Genomic DNA, 18,643 nt, shown 5'->3' on the forward strand with positions numbered 1-18,643 from the left:
GAGCAGGTGAGCAGCCTGGACACCTGGTGCGTGCATGCCACGGTGGCCTCTGAATGTCCCCAACTGCTGTGGGCTGCTGAAGTTCCCAGTCGATGGCTGGAAAAACAGGCTGGGCTGAGACTGCCTCTGAGGCCAAGTGGTGGCTACAGTGGCCCCAGGTTGAACCAAGTATGAAGCTAGGCCAGGATGGGACAGGGTAGCAGAAAGGGGCCTTTATCTAGAAGGCTAGGCTCCCCAGACAACCTGGGACATCCCCATCCAATCTCTGGGCCCAGATGGGCTCTGACATATCCCGGTCCTGTAGAGCCGGGTTGCAGGGCCTTGTGCCACTCCCACGGTGACTGGATCTTTTGTGCCTTCCTCTGTTCATGTCACATTTACTGAGCGCAAACTTAGGGGTCAGGCACTGTTCCAGGCACCAGGGATCCCATAGGAAAGAGAAGAAAATCTCTGTCCTCAGAGGATTTACCTCCGTGCCTTTCATCTTGGGAGGGTAGGGAGGGGCACAGGGCGACTATGGGGCAGTCACTGTTGAGAACCACCCCTCCTCCCACATATCCCTTCATTGGAGGAAATAAACAAATCACACCCAACACCTCACTTATCTGGAGCCAGAGGGACTTTTCTGGATAAGTGAAGCCAACTCTCTCTATATATATTTTTTTCATGGAAGGCCACTGAAAAAGTAGAAACGCCAACTATATTTAAAACCTAGTGTGTGTTTTCCAGCCAGTCGCTGTGTCTCATGCCTGTAATCCCAGCACTTTGGGAGGCCAAGGTGGGCGGATCACCTGAGGTCAGAAGTTCAAGACAAGCCTGGCAAACATGGCAAAACACCATCTCTACTAAAAATACAAAAATTCGCTTGGTGTGGTGGCTTGTGCCTTTAGTCCCAGCTACTTGGGACGCTGAGGCAGGAGGATCACTTGAACCTGGGAGGCAGAGGTTGCAGTGAGCCAAGATTGCACTACTGCGGTCCAGCCTGGGTGACACAGTGAGACTCCGTCTCAAATAAAATAAAATAAAACAAAATAAAATAAAATAAAATAAAATAAAACCTAGTGTGTGTTTGCCTCATTATGCCCCTTAAAATTGTGTGTGAACATACAACAATAATACTGATAGCCTGTAGTCCCGGCTACTCGGGAGGCTGAGGCAGGAGGATGGTTTGAACCCAGGATTTTGAGCTGCAGTGAGCTATGATTGTGCCACTGCACTCTAGCCTGGGCAATAGAGTTTTAATAATTAATAATCATTTATTCAATAATAATAATTTTGATAATATAATTTCACCGACAGTCATAGCTAACTGATCGAATTTATTCCACCTACAACATGACAGACCACTTATTCCTCAATGTGCATGACCTTGTAATTATGTCTTTTTCACCTAGAGAAGTTCTGACAAGATATACTTCATGGCTGAACCTAACTAGTCTCCCTATTTTAATATTCTTTTTTTTAGTGTCCCTGTTTTGTTTTATGTCTTTTGAGACAGGGTCTTGCTCTGTTACTCAGGCTGGAGTGCAGTGGTACCATCATAGCTCACTGTAGCCTCGACCTCCTGGGCTCAAGCAATCCTCCTGCCTCAGTCTCCTGAATAGCTGAGACTACAGGCACATGCCACCACACTTGGCTAAGTTTTGTATTTTCTTTTGTAGAGATGGGGTTTCGCCATGCTGCCCAGGCTAGTCTTGAACTCCTGGGCTCAAGCAATCGGCCGCCTCGGCCTCCCAAAGTGCTGGGATTACAGGTGTAAGCCACAGCACCTGGCCTTAGTGTCCCTATTTTTTTTTTTTTTTTTTTTTGAGATGGTGTCTCACTCTGTTGCCCAGGCTGGAGTGTAGTGGCACGATTTCAGCTCACTGCAACCTCCGCCTCCTGGGTTCAAGCAATTCTCCTGTCTCAGCCTCCCAAGTAGCCAGGATTACAGGCACCCGCCACCACACCCGGCTAATTTTTGTATTTTTAGTAGAGATGGGGTTTCACCATTTTGGCCATGCTGGTCTCAAACTCCTGACCTCGGGTGATCTACCCGCCTCGGCCTCCCCAAGTACTGGGATTACAGGTGTGAGCCACCACACCTAGCCTACTGTCCCTATTTTAATGCAATGATTTTGTTTCTGGACTAATATCACTCACCCTCTGAATTTAATAAGAAATATCCCAGCAAGGCCAGGCGCAGTGGCTCACGCCTGTAATTCCAGCACTTTGGGAGGCCAAGGCGGGCGGATCAGGAGGTCAGGAGATGGAGGCCATCCTGGCTAACACGGTGAGATCCCGTCTCTACTAAAAATACAAAAATCAGCCGGGCCTGGTGGTGGGCGCCTATAGTCCCAGCTACTCCAGAGGCTGAGGCAGGAGAATGGTGTGAACCCAGGAGGCGGAGCTTGCAGTGAGCCGAGATTGTGCCACTGCACTCCAGGCTGGGCAACAGAGCAAGACTCCATCTCAAAAAAAAAAAAAAAAAAAAAAAATATATATATATATATATATATATATATATATATAAAATATATATAAACGCACACACACACACACATCCCAGCAAATACCCATCACTAACATGTCACATACATGTAACAATAACAAAATCATGAATCTTTGTACCTCATTTGATAGGTGACCTTATGAAGTGGGGTCTGCTTTGTCCGCCTTCTTAAACAAGACAAACAGGTCTCTCTCCACACCATGACACCATAGAAGGAACCAGCCTGGCTTTGTCATAGTCTCCTGGTGAGTCCTTGAGCCCTGAGAAGAATTGCTGGCAGAGTCTCTGGATTAAATCCCAGTTCTACCACTTTCTAGCTGTGTGACCTGGGACCAGTCACTTCCCCTCTCTGGGCCTTACATCCTCTCTGTAAAATGGGGATGAAAGGAGACAATACATGTAATGTATTCAGTGGCTGGCTGGTATGTCATGTGTGCTCAGTAAGTGTCAGCAAAACACAAACAAACAACCAGCTGAAGGACTGGCTGCTCTGTCCTCAGAGGCCCTTTCCCTGTTAAGTCTGAGATTGCAACATCATCATGGACACTGTTTGCCCCTCTGTGATGAGCGTCTCACCCCAGCCTGGGGAAGCCTCCAGAAAAGGCCTGATTTATCTCTGGGTCCACAGCAGCCCGCGCGGAGCAAGCGTTGGAACTTGCTGAATGACCACTTTCCTCTGCACTTGTAGGTAGAGCTCTGCTGCCTGCTCCATGGGTCCTGTCTCCTCTGACGGCATCAGTTGTCACTCAAGGCTGGGTACTCCTCATCCCCTAACCAACCCTGGCCACAGTCACTGGTACCCCCTTCCTCTGTGCTGCCCCCTCCCACCCTCAGCCAAACTGGGTGCTCTATGGGGACAGGGGCAGCCAGGGGTTACCAGCGTGCTGGGAATGGTAAGGCCTCAACTCAGAAGTGCCCCGCTACGTGCCAGGTCCCCAGCTAACCACTCCACATCTGCAGTCAGTCTTGAACCTCTCCGGCATTCTGGGTGGTAGGCAGTAACTCCCTCTCAACCCCCGATAGCAGCAGTTAAGAGAGGAGGAAAGTCAGGCTTAGAGAGACCAGGCATCTTCCCAAAGTCACCAGGCGAGGGTGTGATGGGACCAGCGTTCAAATCCCAGCAGTGGAGTCCAGAGCCCAGGCCTGCAGGCTGACTCCTCTCCACCCTGCCAGATCCCCTGGGTGGCCTGTCCTTTCCTTCAAGCCCCAGCCCTGGTGGTCCCAGGCCACTAGACCCACCCAGAGGGGAAAGCAAAGGAGGGGTGTAGTCTTGACCCAGGTGCCCCCAACCTCCCTCCCCAGGCAAACAAAGCCCAGGGGCTCTCTCCTAAGTGGGGACTTTCCCAAAGTGCCAGGCCCATTTCCTGGAGGTGGGATAAGGAACAAACAAACCAGAGACCCAGAAACTGAAAGAGAGAGAGGAGAGGGACAGAATCCTCAGGCTGCAGAGTGGAAGGGTGGCCAGAAAAAGAGAGAGAAGCTGCAGAGGCTCGGGCAGAAAATATGAAGAGAGAGAGAAAGGGGAGACCCAGTCGGGGAGGGAGGGAGGATGACAGAGAAATTCAGAGTGGTGAGGTTTGGGGAGAGAAGAAATGAGAGCGAGAAGAAATGAGGAAGAGAGAGAGTAGAGATGAGAGAGATTCAGACGGAGAGAGAGAGACTGAGGCAGAGAACAAGAAGCGGGAAGGGCCGGAGCCTGGAGAGCTGGAGGTGGAGGGAGGGTGGATGTGGAGACCCCGTGCAGGGCAGCGGAGGGGGCGGGACTGCTGGCGGCAGCAGAGGCTGTTTCCGCTGCACCCCTTATCAGCCTGCTGCCAGATGTTCAGATCCGATGCCAATGTCAGAGAAGTCCATAGTGCTGGGTCAAGGCCGTGGCCGGCGGGAGCCTCAGCTGCAGTGTGGGGAGGGGGGCTAGGGGCCTGCAATAGACCTGCTCGCTCTTCCCCCTCTGCCTGGTGGCTCTCTGGGCTGGACCACTTCGTGGGGATGGGAAAGACCAGGTGCCTCTGGGGCCACTTCTCTAGACTGAGAACAAGGACTTGTGGAGGCAGATTGGGGCTCCTGGCAACACGTGGACACATACATCTTTGCACATTCGAGAAAGCACGTGGACACACACTCAGGCACATGAGTGCACAGTGCCACACGGGGACAGCTCACAGAGTGCAGTGAAGAGCTGCGCCCCCACAGCACTCCTCAGCACCCCACAGCCTGCTAGGGCCCCTGCTCTGCGTCTTCAGCTTAGGGCCCCTACCCCCCGACCTCTCACCTGACCCAGGACTGCAGCCCGCGCTGGAGAAGCGAGGTAGGAGCCTCTTTGTGGCTGGTACTATTCCCAGGGCCCATACTGCTCTTCTATGAACTGGATGCACCCAGAATCTGCTGCCCCCAGGGCTGGGCAGAGGACCTGGGACCCTCAGAACATGAGGCCTGGGGGAGCCCCCGTAGGAGGTGCAGAAGGTGGCATCTGGCAGAGCTGGGCTCCAGCCTTGGGTCTGGCCTCTCCACCAGGCTCCTGGAGCGTGCAGTACAGCTGGGGCCCCCAGCCTGGGGTAGCTTATCTCTCGGTGCACACGCTTGGCCCTCAAGGGGTGACCCAGCCTTGCTCCCCACATTCCACTTCAGCCACACAGCCAGTGGGCCCCCCCACAGCTCCGAGACAGGGCCTGTGCTTGGAGGGTGGTCAGGAGCCATCACGCTGCACCACCCCCTGCTCTCGGCTCCAGCCCTGCACAGCCATCTCTGGTGTCTCTTCGCTTGTCTCTGCTTTCATCTCTGTCATGATGAATCTGTCACTGTCGGTATCTTAATCATGTTCTAATTTGTTTCTCTCTGCTATTTTCAGCCTCTTAGTCTGTTTTTCTTTTCTCTCTCTGGGGTCCTTGAATGGGGCCACATCTAAGGATACTGACACTCTTTTTTCTAGCTCACAGTGGCCAGCTGAGTGGGAATGTCTATGAGAACTCAGGCTTGGGTGAGGGACAAAGGGCCTCGGCAAGCAGAGACCTTGGAACTGTAGTGGGTGAGCTGGGGCAGCCCAGGGAGCCCAAATTCAGGCCCCCTTCCAGCCACTGCTAGGAGTCAGCCTGGATGATGGACACTGACAGGGCCTGGCGCTGGAGGGCTCCCCCATGTAGTGGAGAAGCCTGGGGGTGGCGGCAAGGGGGAGGAAGCTGGGGCTGGAGGTCTCCCAGCCTGAGAGCCTCCTTCCTGTTTGTAGGGAAGTCACTGCCTCAGAAACCTGCTAGCGGGAGAGAAGGGAGGCCATGGGGACTTCCGGGAAGCTGGCCAAGGGCCCCGGGCTACCCTCCCTGTGCCCACAAGGGGCCCTCCGGCCCTGGCTTAAAATAGTACAGTTCCTCCTGTAATGGTGCTGGGCCCAGCCCAGACCTCAGAGGGCTGCTGACTGGCTGCTCGTGCTGCTGGCAGAGGCCCGGGTACCCAACCCTCCTCAGATTGTGGCTGGAGGCTTTGTGTCTTGGTAATATGGGTGGGAATAAGGATTTGCAGAAAAAGCATGGGTTCCTGAGTCAGAAGCCCTGGATTCAGGTCTCAGCCCCAACACCAACTAGCTGTGAGACTTTGAGCTGGTCCATGTTGCCTCCCTGAGCCTCAGTTTCCACTTATGGAAAACAGGGTGAGCGCCTGGCTTTTAACCTGAACGAGACCACGTATGTAGCCGATGCCTATGGACCTTGCCACACATAAAGTGGACACTCAAAAAATGGGAGTTTGCCTCCAACTCCTCACCTGAGGAAGTGCCTCCTGGAAGCACTCCTCAGTACCTACACTGCTCCTAGGACTGGGTGTTGAACAAGGAAGGTTTGTGGAGAGGCAGCATGCAGGGAGGGCAAGGATGGGGCTGTGGTCTCCATGGTGAGACTTGTTGCCAAGGGAACAAGACTCCAAGAGCCCCGGGTCTGGCAGTTGGGCACTCTTGCCATAGGATCTGAGAGACTGATTACCACTGTGGACCTAAAACCCTGATGGGCAGCCAGGCCAAGGCTCCTGGCTCTGCTAAGTTTCTGCTGTTGGGGTGTAGGGGCAACAGCTCCCCGTACCTAGCCTCCTTTCATGTATTGACTTCCCTGAGACCCAACTTTAAGCCAGCCACACTCGATCTTCCTTAACCCTGCCCCATTCCCCAGGACACAGGTACCATCACCTCCATTTGTCTGACAGGGAAAGTGAGGATCAGAGAAGCATCTATCTGGGTCAAGGTCACATATAACCAGGAAGGGCAAGAGCTGGAATGAGAACTCAGGTGGTGAGATCTCTGGTTGATGTGCCTGCTGTCTCATAGACTGCTTGAAGGAAACGACCCCTGGAAAGAGCTCTGTGTAGTCAGACCGAACCTCATCCCAGCACTCTCCCCTGCCATCATTTCCAGGGGCTTCTGTCTTCAGACTCTGACTTAATTTGGAGTAGCCAGCCTTCCGTTTCTTCAGGTATGCAGATGGTCTTACGTACCTCTGAGGGTTTGCACAGGGATAAGAATTGCAGCACAGATCCTCCCCAATAGTAGGTGCTCAGTCGATGCCGGTTTTTATTCATTCCTGACATTTGGTTTATATTCATTCCTGACATCTTGCCAGTTATGTAACCTCAAGCAAATGACTTACCCTTTCTGGGCCTCAGTTTTCTTCTCTGTAATATGGGATCATTATAGCATTAACCTCACTGCGTTGCTCTGGGGAATCAGTAGTACTCTAACGCACACAAAATACTTAGCACAGAGCTTTGCTTTGTTTTCTAGATGTTACTTTATTATTCTTCCATATTATTGGCTGGCACCCAGGAAACTGAAAGCTCAGTGTCACATAAGCAGCAATTTATGTATTTAGAGCAGTGTCCTTTTATTCCATGGAATATTATCCCAACAGAATTTTAACAGGAGGCAAAAATGTCCAATGCTCAAATGCTTTCGGTAGAACCTGGGTTAAACAACATTAGTTTTCTTCAGGTGGGGCTTCTTGAGCCTTTAATATGCCAATAAGGGCTGAAAATCAATGAGGACGACAGAGAGAGTGCAGCACTTCCCATATTTTTGGCAACAGAATTCTGGCTTTTTCCATGGAACCATCTCAGGGTGGCCGGGGGGGCGGGTCTGTGTTCTGAGAAGCCGTACTGATGTAGCGCCTGCAGTATTCCACACATCTGGGCAGCACCGCTTTTCAGCTCACTTTGGTTGAGTCTGTTCATCCACCTCTTACAGAATTAATCCTTTATTAATGTTTTTTATTTTTATTTTGTCTTTATGGCAAAAGGTTCACCCAAAGGCCATTAGTGAGCTTTGCTACAAACTGGACATCCACATTCAGCACTACTGAATTGCTAAGGCTGAGCAGGGAGGAAGCCAGTTGTAACTTTAGTATCAGATAGACCTGGATTCAAAAGCCAATTCTGCCACTGACTAATGTATCATCTGAAGCAACTTCCTTGAGCCTCAATTTGCTTATTAGAAAAATGGGGCTGAGACCTACCCCTTGCAAGGCTGTCATGAAGATTACTGAGACGACACACGTGAAGCACCAATCACAGCGCCTGGACTCACGAGGCGGTGGGCCAATGCGTCCCTTCTCCTCCCGGCACCTCTGTGTATCTGTTCCCTCTTGTGGGGCAAGGAAGACAGTCTATTAATTCGTTCTGCAGCATTTCCTTTGTTCTAAACCAATCTCTTTCAAAACTCAAGGGCTCTCTGGTTTCTTGTGCTGGAGGCTGAGGAATGGGAAGGCAGCTGGGCTTCCCTCATTTCACAGAAGAGGATTAACAGACTTTGATCAAACCCTCCTCAGCCTTTATCTTCCCAGCCTGAGAAGGCTTCATCTCTCCCATCTGTCTTCATACACCCCTCAACCCAAACTCTGCCACTTCTCTGATCATATGAGCAGGCCTACAGGACAGTTGGGCAGATCTGGGTTCAAGTACGAACTTAACACTCCTGTGTGATTTGGGCCACATCCCTTGATCTCTTAGGGCCTCCATTTTTTCACCTCTAGAAAAGCTATTAATAGACCTCACCTATTTTCTGGAAAGAGAGTATTACTTTGCTAGAGCACAGTGCATCCTAGGCCATCCATCGGCCTCTCCTGCACCATGATGCTGCTCTCTTGCCCAAGACGCAGCAGACAGCTTTCTTTCCCCACACTCTTGAATGTGGCATCCAAGGCTCCCAACTGCTTCTCCAGCCTCAACTCTTGCTAATCCCTCCCACCTGCCACCATTCCTGCCATGACAACCCCTTGTTATACCTGAACACTCCCATCTTTCTGATACACAGCCAGGCCTTTGGACATGGATCCCTCTAACTGACCTGTGGATCCCTTTGCCTCGTGACTTTCTTCAAGGGCCACCTTCAACAACACTCATCTGTGAAGCTCTTCCTGACTATCCTCCATAGAACAAGCCACTCCTTCTCCAGGCCCTTACAACCCCACATACATCCCTAATGACAACCTCATCCCCCCTGCACTGCGAAGGTCTGTATCTGCCTCTCCACTAAGCTCACTTCTCTGGTTGTGCCACTCACCTTGGGAGAGTCTTTTCACCTCACTCAACTGTAGTTTCTTCACTTATAAAATAGAAGTAATAATCCTTGAAGTTCAATATGGTGCCTGGCACACAAGGTGGGCACTTCAGTCAGTGCTGGTTCATTGATTCAGCTAGTTCCGAGACACCACCCCCTGCCAGAGCCTCAGCAACAGAAGTGAGGTGGGCGTCAGCTATGAGCAAGAGCCACAGGTCTGAAGGCACAAGCCAGAGCCTCAGGACACGCCATCATCCCTCCCCAGAACCCCAGACAAGCTTCATAGACAGATGCCATGTGCAGAAGGATTCACATTTATTGGTTCAAATACAGTACCTAACACTTGCTAAACATGCATTTCACACTAATTGGTCACATTTCCACAGGTAGTCAATTCACAGAACAGGGCCCATCCCTTGCCAGCTGGCAGGGTGGGAGGTAGCAGAGGGCCTGGGTAGCCTGCAGAGCCTGCCAGCTATCATTTGGTCATGCAGGGTTGATGGAGTCAGGCTGGCAGGCAGCCCTTGGCCGGCCCTTTGGGGACAAGGGCACAGGGACATCCCGTTTCCTCGATTCCTACACACAGGACTGTGGGTGGAGGTGGACCTAGGGCAGGTAACCTGGGGGTATGCTCGTGGATGTGTGTGCCACTAGAGCCCTTAAAGGTAGTGTCTGTGGGAGTGGTGCTCCCTATGCCCTGGAGCACAGGAAGGAAATGGAGGCCTCTTCAGGGGGGTGACTAGTCCCTGGCTGGGTAGGTGGGAAGGAATCCCCAGACACAGCCCAGACCTTACAATGCAGCCACCAGCCCCTATGGCAGACCTGGGATGGCAACACAGACAAAAACACCAACACCCCAGGGCAGGCGGGGCTTCTTTCCCGACAGAAACACGTAAACAGAGCAGGAGCTACAGTATTCTTTTCCCACAGGATTCCTCAGAGAGGAATCGACCAGGATGTCACTTAAGAGGTAGTTTTTTTTTTCTTTTTCATGGAAATCTGAATCAACAACATTATCATCTATTACAAGACATCTTAGAGAAAGAAAACAATGGTCATCACAGGGCAAAGACAGCAGGGCTAGAGCTGGGGGACTAGCCTCCACCAGTAACACAACTTTTGTTCTTGGGCTTGGAGCAGGCGCTGACCTTACTCACCACCTCCCTTTGAGCCTACACTTTGATTCCTGTGCAGGCTGTGGCCCATTTAGGGCTTCAGGCCCAGAAGACGGACGCTAGATGGGGACTGGGCTAGACAGAGGGACCAGGCTTCTATGAGCGTGGAGGGGCAGGGCCACCGTGGCTTGTGTCATAGGACAGCTAGAAGCCTTCAAGTCTCATGGTGGCCCAGGTCTGGCCAAAGCGGAAGCCCCCGCTTGCTCCAGACTTGGCAGGCTCTCTAGAGCTCCCGCCTTGGAGGAAACAGTTCAGGTATGGCTCCCAAGCCCAGAAAAAATGTTGCTGTGGCAGCCTAGAGAGGAGTTTCTGGGGATCCTGTAATTAAATACACATCCCTGAGCTGTGGCCCCAGAAACCCTCGTCTCCAGGCTAACCAGTTTCCAACACTTGGTGGAATGACTGCCGTTTCTCATCCTGACACACAGATAAAACATCATTTCACAGACACTGGACATAGATGCTTCAAGCCAAGGAGAAAGGGAGGATGATCAATTGCAAAGGCAGAGGGGAGTGCAAGGGAACTCTCACGGGCTGGGGTAGGGGGAGGCAGGGGAATAAGAGTAGCGGATTTTTTTGTTAAATTTTGTTTTTTGGGGTTTTTTTTGTTTTTTACTTTAAAAAAATCAATTAAAAAATTCAAAGCTTAATAAAAGGGCTGGCCTGAAAGACTGGATTCTTAAAACAATTGCAAAAATTTCAAAAGCAACAAGGAGAAAAGATATACACCAGAGGCCCAGAGAGGAGGGCCTGGAACCACAGCTCAGCTTTCTGTCCTGCTGAGAAGCCAGGGTTCCCTTAATTCAACCAACCTTGGACATGCTTAGATGCTGCCCACAGTGAGTTTGTCTGTCTCCATCAGTCCCATTCCCCCAGGAAATCAAGAACAAACAAACAAATGTAGGAAATGGGTAACAGAGCAACGCAGCTAGCTCAGAGCCCAGGATTTTAAGGATCTGGTAACAGTGACCACGGCAAGTACTCACCTCCCTGAAAAAGGGTGGCAGGTGAGAGGCAGGTTGATGTGGAGTGGGTGACATTCAGTGATGCCATAGAAACCCTTAGGATTCCCCATTCTTTGCTCTGGTTCTGGGGAACAGGACAGGGAGGATCCTGCCTACTTCCTCCTATCCCTGGGGGCTTGCCCACCTCTCTTGTAAGTGGGGCATAGAGGCTGGGTGTCCTCTGAGCCAGGTTGAGTACTTTGAGACAGACTCTGGGGAATTTCTCCAGATTAAGGACAAGACCACCAAACCTTGCAAAGGACTCCAAAAGTCTACAAAGGCAGCCAGAGAGCATGAATAAGTTCCAAGATGCCAAACTTTTGTCTTGGGACAAGAAAACATCAAAAAGGAGAGGGAGGGAAAGGCTTGCATGTTTCAATGTAGTGCAAGGAGGTGGGATTCTCCTTTTCCATGTAGCTTTCAGAGTCGTATTTTTATGGCATAAAAATTCTCACTCGGCTGGGCACAGTGGCTCACGCCTATAATCCCAGCACTTTGGGAGGCCGAGGCAGGCGGATCACGAGGTCAGGAGATCGAGACCATCCTGGCTAACATGGTGAAACACTGTCTCTACTAAAAATACAAAAAAAATTAGCCAGGCATGGTGGCGGGTGCCTGTAGTCCCAGCTACTCGGGAGGCTGAGGCAGGAGAATGGCGTGAACCCGGGAGGCGGAGCTTGCAGTGAGCCAAGATCACGCCACTGCACTCCAGCCTGGGCGACAGAGCGAGACTCCGTCTCAAAAAAAAAAAAAAAAAAAAAAAATCTCACTCAAAGTGAGTGCTTTTGGTGGTTGGGGATCAGAGAGAGGGCAGAAAGAGAAATTAGAGAAAACATGCACAACTTTTCTCTCCTTCCACTAGCAAAAAGGCTACCTGTTAACCAAACATTATGGGGAAGAAAGCAAAAAACAAACATACCAAACCTCCCCCTCCAACCTTTCTCTGTGTCCTTCAAACCAAATTCACAAATACATCTAGTGGCTGACCTAATGTCTCCACGCTGCTAGCTACACTCCTACCTTCTCCTCGTAATACCTGAGTTTGCAATGCAACACATTCACTTTACCCTGTTTAAAAAAAGCCCACGTCATAAAAGGACTGGTGCAGAAGACATTAAAGACGGTCCACAGGTCAGGCTCCGGCTCGGAACACACGGCCACTTGGCTCAGAGATTCTGCAGGGCTCTCGGCAATGAATGGGCTCTTTGTTCTGTGGAATCTGCTGCAAACATTTGTAAAACTGGATTTGTACAATGGCAACTTGCAGAACCTTTCCCCTACTCCACAAATTAACAACTTGCTCTGTTCAATACTACGTTGTTGGAGAGACATGTTCTTGCCTCAACAGAGAGCAATTTCTTTTGACACCCAACACAACGGGTAAAATGTTTAATTTGAAAAGCAATTTCAAAAATAATAATTGGACAGATGGAGGCCTCAGCAAAGAACAATGCTGTACACAGGAGCTGTCTTAGAGAAGGGATCTGTGATATGTGTCTCCTTCTCGATCTGGAGGAAAGCAGCTCAGTCTGACCTGTGGCCAAAGAATGTGATCTAGTTGGTTAAATAAAAAAAATTCAGGGGAACAAGTATCGTGAACTTAGAAATAAACAGATACACACGAACACACAAGAATCTTCCCATTGACGTGAAAAACATGTTAGCCGGAGCTTTTCCTGAGGAACATGTCTCTTCTTTCTCAGAGCAACTGGGGAAACGGCATTGAGGAGTAATGCTCTGAGTTTTAGATCCATCAAGGGCCAAAATCATCACTCTGCTGGTACCCGTAACATTTCACCAGAAAGAAACAATTACAATCAGACATGGACTACCCAGTATGCACACGACGTGGTGGTCTTCTGGGTAGCTTTACTAGATTGAGTTGGGGAGAGAGCAAACAGCCTTTGACTAAATAGGCAGAAGAAGGTGCCGTGGACCCTTCCAACCTACCCAGGCATGCAGCCAACTAAGTGGTCTGCTTGCCATACTGGCTGTGAAAGATACCTGGGTGTAGGCAGGACAACTGCTACATTAAGGCGAAAAGGGAAAAAGCACCTGAAAGAGTTCAAAGACAGACCTGGTGTGGCGCTGGCCAAAGTCAAGAGGGTAAGGAACACGTCCTGGGATGAGGTGGGGCACGTAGTGAGAGATCAAGGAGTCCAGGCCATGTCTGCAGAGGTAGCAGCCGGGCCATTAGGAACCTGAGGTAGTTTAAAGCCCCCCTTCCCTTCCAGGTGCTTCTGGCTCCAGCCCTCCAGGCCTTGGTTGGCCAGTCCACTGCTGAAGTAAGGGGCAGCTGGGCCACTCTGGGCCTTGGGCTTTGTGTTCTGGGTCCCTGAGGAAAACTGGTCTCACTCTGGAGAGAAAAGGAGAACTTGGAGAAGAACTTAGGGGCAACACTTCTGGTCAGCAGACAGGTGAATGGTCCTTCTGTTTAAAAAAGCCTGAAGTTTTTGGATTTAGACCTGAGGGTGCAGTAGGAAGGGGAGGGGAGAGGAACAGATTTCAAAACGGGAGTGTCTATTCTTTTTGCAGTCTGGCCTTGCCCTACTACCGTTTGAAGAAAACAAGGTGAAAGAAGAATATATCAGTAGTGGGCACCAGGCTTCAGAACATGGCATTCTGCTCAGCTGGTTTTTCAAAGGGCCAATAGGAAGTCAAATGTGTAAGGGAGCGGGATGGAGGAAGGTGGGCCTCAGGAGATCCAGGTAAGGAAACTAGGTAGCTGGGGGCCCCGAGGGAGCTGGGAGGCGAGTCCTGTGGATCAAGTGATTGCCAGGACTTTGCCTAGATGGAAAGTTCGCAGTGGTAGACAATGATGGTGGTGCAGGGGTAAGGGGGGCAGCAATGTGTGAGAACAGAAATTCTTCTGCCCTTAGGACTTGTTGGGTGGAAGGACACCTGCCTTAAATATGGTCACTGTGCCCTACTCTCTTAATTTTCACGCTTTCCAAGCAAAGGACATGGCTCAATCCCCATCTCCTGTCCTGCTGCTGTCTCACCAACTTTGCTTAGTGAATCTCCTAACAACACTTTGCCCCTTTACAGTGTGCCGTTTTATCTGGCAATTCTGTGGCTAAAAAAGGCAATTTGCTCTCTGACAGACAAATGTATGAGTCTGCTGAGAAAATGTGGAAAAAGTAGGGATGGCCACACCCCCCATTTCCATTGAGGTAGTCATCTTTGTCAACATTATGGAAATAGTCATCTTAGCCCCATCCCACCCTCTCCCTCAAAATACAAAAGAACTATTTCTAAACAATGACAACACTGTAACATTAAACATCTTCACATTCTGTAAACTGTAAGAAAATGCATTGGCTGCATTCACACAAAAGCATGTGCATCATGTTGAAGGCCATACATTCAACTCTGTCGTGAAATAAATATATAGAAAAATGAGGTTAAAAAAACAGACAAACAAACAAAAACTCTTCTTGCTATGGAGGCAACGGGAAATGCTGCTCCACAGCCTCCATCTTGGTCTCTCTGGCTTTTCCCTCTAGAGCCTGTCCTGCCCACCCAAGGCGCTGTGGTTGGCCTGAGGAGGGCGCTGGAACAGGTCATTCCTTGCCCACACTGGTCTTGCAGGAATGCAGCACCACCTTAAAGAGGAGGGGCAGCTGCTCCAGGGGCACATTCACCATCTTTCCTGGGAACAAGGGGGGAGAAGAAGAGTTAGCAGTGGTCACTGTAGTGGACAGGCCAGTCAGCCTCCTTGGGCTGGTGGAGGGAGAGTATCACCTTGCTGAGTGACTGGGGCAAGAGAAGTGCCAGGAGTATCACAAAGGTTGGACACACTGGGCTAACATCCTAACATCCAGACCCCTTTGGGTGCCCAGGGAGCCTAGTAATGGTGCCAACTCATCATCATTCTACTACTCAGGGAATACTTACTCTGTTCTAGGTGGTTAAATGCATTACCTCGTTGAATTCTCACACTATTTCTGTGTACTACTTTTTACCCTCATTTTATAGATAAGGAATCTGAAACTGAGAGGTAGTCCAAAAAACTTCTGTCCTGTTTTCTTCACCCCCCTCAATCCCCAGTAGATTTTCTAAGTAATATTCTATAAAATATTGCACTTCAGAATGGTTTAATAGGTTAATAAAAGTACTAGGGGAAAAAGGAGCGGGGGTAAAGAGGCAAATACATTTGAGAAACTCAGGGTTAAAAGAGCTTTACAGATTTCTTGATTGAAGGACTTCTCAGAGCATTCAGTGTGCTAATATAATTTGTAAATACCTAAGGCTGTGTTTCTTCTGCTAACAGTACCTCTAAGTGACCTGGGGAGCCGTTTGAAAACACTGATTGATCTCCAGGCTCCACTCCATTCCAATTAAACCAGAATTCTCCAGGTGCAACTCAAACATTTATTTTTTAAGTTTTCCAGGTGATTGGAAGTGCCGCCAAGGCTGAGGACCCAGTTCTATGGAGGAGAGTGGTGTGTAATTGTTGACTTCCTTTTATTTCAGAGTACCTGCTTAATATCTCATGTGGTAAACTCTAGCTTAGAAAATACTGAGACAAACTGTCAAAATATCCCTAAAATTCCAATAGTTTAGGCCCAGCTCACATTTGCTAGACTGCTCTGTGGCCTAAGAAATATAAAAAAAAATTCCCTTGTCAGATTGAAATAATTTTCCTTTAAAATCGTATTGCTTTCTCCAGAATTTTTATGTTGAATTAAAAAACCGTATTGCTGAATTTTACAGGAAGAATCCTGGTCTATAGGTCACATTTCTGAGCTGCCCCTCAGTATGTGCTGGACAGCCAGAACAAGAATCTTTACCACATGAAGCAAAGCAACAACAAAAAGCCAGGATTTTATATTGAAATAGACCTATTTAAATGTCAGGAAGCTCAGAAGGGATCAAGACCACATAGAAACATACATACATACACACACATACATACATACACACACACCCCAATACATAACATTCCTCTGCAAATATCGGATTTTAAACTTTATTTTTCCTACTCTTATTTTAATTTTTTTAGAGATGAGGTCTCACTATGTTGCCCAGGCTGGCCTTAACTCCTAGCCTCAACTGATCCTCTCGCCCCAGCCTCCTGAGTAGCTGGGATTACAGGCATGAGCCACTGTGCCCAGCTAAAGATATCACTTTAAATAAATGATCCCTCAAAGCTCATGGGCAATTCTGTGAGACGAAGATAATTTTAAAAATTGAGATACAATTCATGTATCATAAAATTCACTCTTTTAAAGTATACAATTCAAGAAATTAAGTTAATTTGAGATACTTTGAGTCTCTGTTTCCTCATCCAAAAAATGGCTAATATCGCCAACCACCAATGGAGACTGGTGTGAGATTAAATGATATAAGGCCACAAAGTACCCTGCATATCATAAGAGCTCAGGAAATTAACTTCTCTTCTCTACAGAGAATGCAAGCTTCTCGTTAGAACAGATCTTTTTTGAGGGCGAGGGTGAGAACTCTTTCATGAAGTTGGTGATGGGCTAGAATGAGCACCCTGAAAACACTGCTTGCCTCATTCCCTTCACATGCTAAGAGAAGCAAGGAAGGGTTGGGAGCCCAAGACCCAGAATGTTACCTGCAATGTATCGAATCTCAGGTAAGCACATCATGAGATCAGGAAAGCGGTTCGGCTGATGTGTGTATTTATATTCAGTAAAATCCTGGCAAATGTACCAGTATCGTTTGTTCAACTGTTCCAGCTGTGAGGCACTGGTCAGACCCCTGATATCTGTGGAAAAAAAAAATAAAAACACACACACACACACAGGGAATGGGATGGGCATTCTAATGTGAAAGAAACACCAGCTCCTTAAATATGTGCATCTTTCAACTAAGTTACTAAACATTGTCACAACAGGAGATCTTCTCTGATAGGGAGGAACTAAGTTCTACCTAAGGGAAGAGAAATAAGAGAGAGAGGAAAAAAGTACAGAGGACAGTAAGCAGACAGAGCTCCTCGAGGGCTAGGGCTTCTCTCAACTTCATATAAATTCCCTAAAGAACCAGAGAATACCAGAAAACACTAAACAAATGACTGAATAACCTACCTTTACAAATTAATCCTTCACAATATCTTTAAATTTGCCCTTCGCTGGAACCAATCAGAAACCTTGCCAATACCTACACATTCACGCTTGTAACACACACACACACACACACACACACACACACACACACACACACACAGCACCCTCCTATGCACTTCTGTTCTTAATCTTCTTTCTGGGCTGTCCCTCCATTTTTTTTAGATAGGGTCTCACTCTGTCACCTAGGCTGGAGTGCAGTGGTGTGATCAACAGCTCACTGCAGCTGGCTCAATAGATTCTCCCACCTCAGCCTCCTGAGAAGCTAGGACTATAGGTGTGTGCCACCATGCTCAACTAATTTTTAAAATTTTCTGTACAGATGGGGTCTCACTATGTTGCTTGGGTTGGTCTCAAACTCCTGGGCTTAAGTGATCCTCCTGCCTTGGCCTCTCCAAGTGTTGGGATCACAGGCATGAGCCACTGTGCCTGGCCCCTCCATTTTTTCTAAATAGATCTCTTTCTCTCTCTCTCCACACACACACACACACACACACACACACACACACACACACACACACACCTTTTTATATATAGAATATGAACATAAATATTCTATATATAAATCTTACCCGCCCTTTGAGGCTCAGCTCAGATTTCTCCTCCTTCAAGAAGTTGCTACTGTTCACCCCCCGTCTGAGGCACAAGTAATATGTCAAGTGCCATCAGAATGTATACTTCTTGAGGCCAGAGACCTGGAGTCTAAGTGTTCTCAAAGTCTTTAATGCTCAGCACAGGGCTTGGCCTAAGGGAGGCATGCAGAACACCAGATAAATGCATGAATGGTGTAGAAGCAGGAAGAGGTTTGGCCAATGTAGGGGGAGAGTAGGCCAAGAGGAGAGGAGCTCTGGACTGAAAATCGGACACAGGACGAGGGCACTTGCAATGCCACAGGCAGCAGAACAGCCCAGTGCCACTATAGGAGCAGAGTACACATTAGCTACTTTGGAAAAAAGAGAATACAACCCTCCTCCCTCTACTGGTTTTATCAGCAGCTGCCAACTGCTCCTTTGCAGGTAATATTCCACATGAATCACATTTGGCATTCTTTTAATTAAAAGCCATGCTTGGGGTGTGTGTGTGTGTGTATTTGTGCACCCCTGCTCTGCCCTGTGTATTTGTGCACCCCTGCTCTGCCCTGTGTGTGTGTGTGTGTGTGTGTGTGTGTGTGTGTGTATTTATGCACCCCTGCTCTGCCCTGAAGGGGCTGCCTGAACCACTGCCAGCCTGTCATAGAGGCCTTATCTCCAATAGTTTCATCAGTCACTCTGCTCTTCTTCAGTCACTGGTAAACTTGGTACATATTTAAAATGACGCATGTACTGTCCTTGGTGTCTGTGTGCAAATGCATTAAAACT

General features: G+C 48.9%; 1 protein-coding gene across 1 annotated transcript in view; it reads right to left on the reverse strand.

The window, feature by feature from the left end:
• Positions 1–14,533: 14,533 nt before the first annotated feature.
• Positions 14,534–18,643, reverse strand: part of NR6A1 (nuclear receptor subfamily 6 group A member 1) — a 253,739-nt gene continuing 249,629 nt past the window's right edge. Inside the window, exons 9-10 of the mRNA XM_030817800.1 lie at positions 16,778–16,930; positions 14,534–14,848 (exon numbers count right to left, since the gene is read on the reverse strand). Of these exons, the coding sequence (XP_030673660.1) occupies positions 14,760–14,848; positions 16,778–16,930 (242 nt within the window). The 3' untranslated portion in view covers positions 14,534–14,759. The remainder of the gene's footprint in view (positions 14,849–16,777; positions 16,931–18,643) is intronic.

Source organism: Nomascus leucogenys, chromosome 8 (genome assembly GCF_006542625.1).
Source record: "Nomascus leucogenys isolate Asia chromosome 8, Asia_NLE_v1, whole genome shotgun sequence".
Lineage (NCBI taxonomy): Eukaryota > Metazoa > Chordata > Mammalia > Primates > Hylobatidae > Nomascus > Nomascus leucogenys.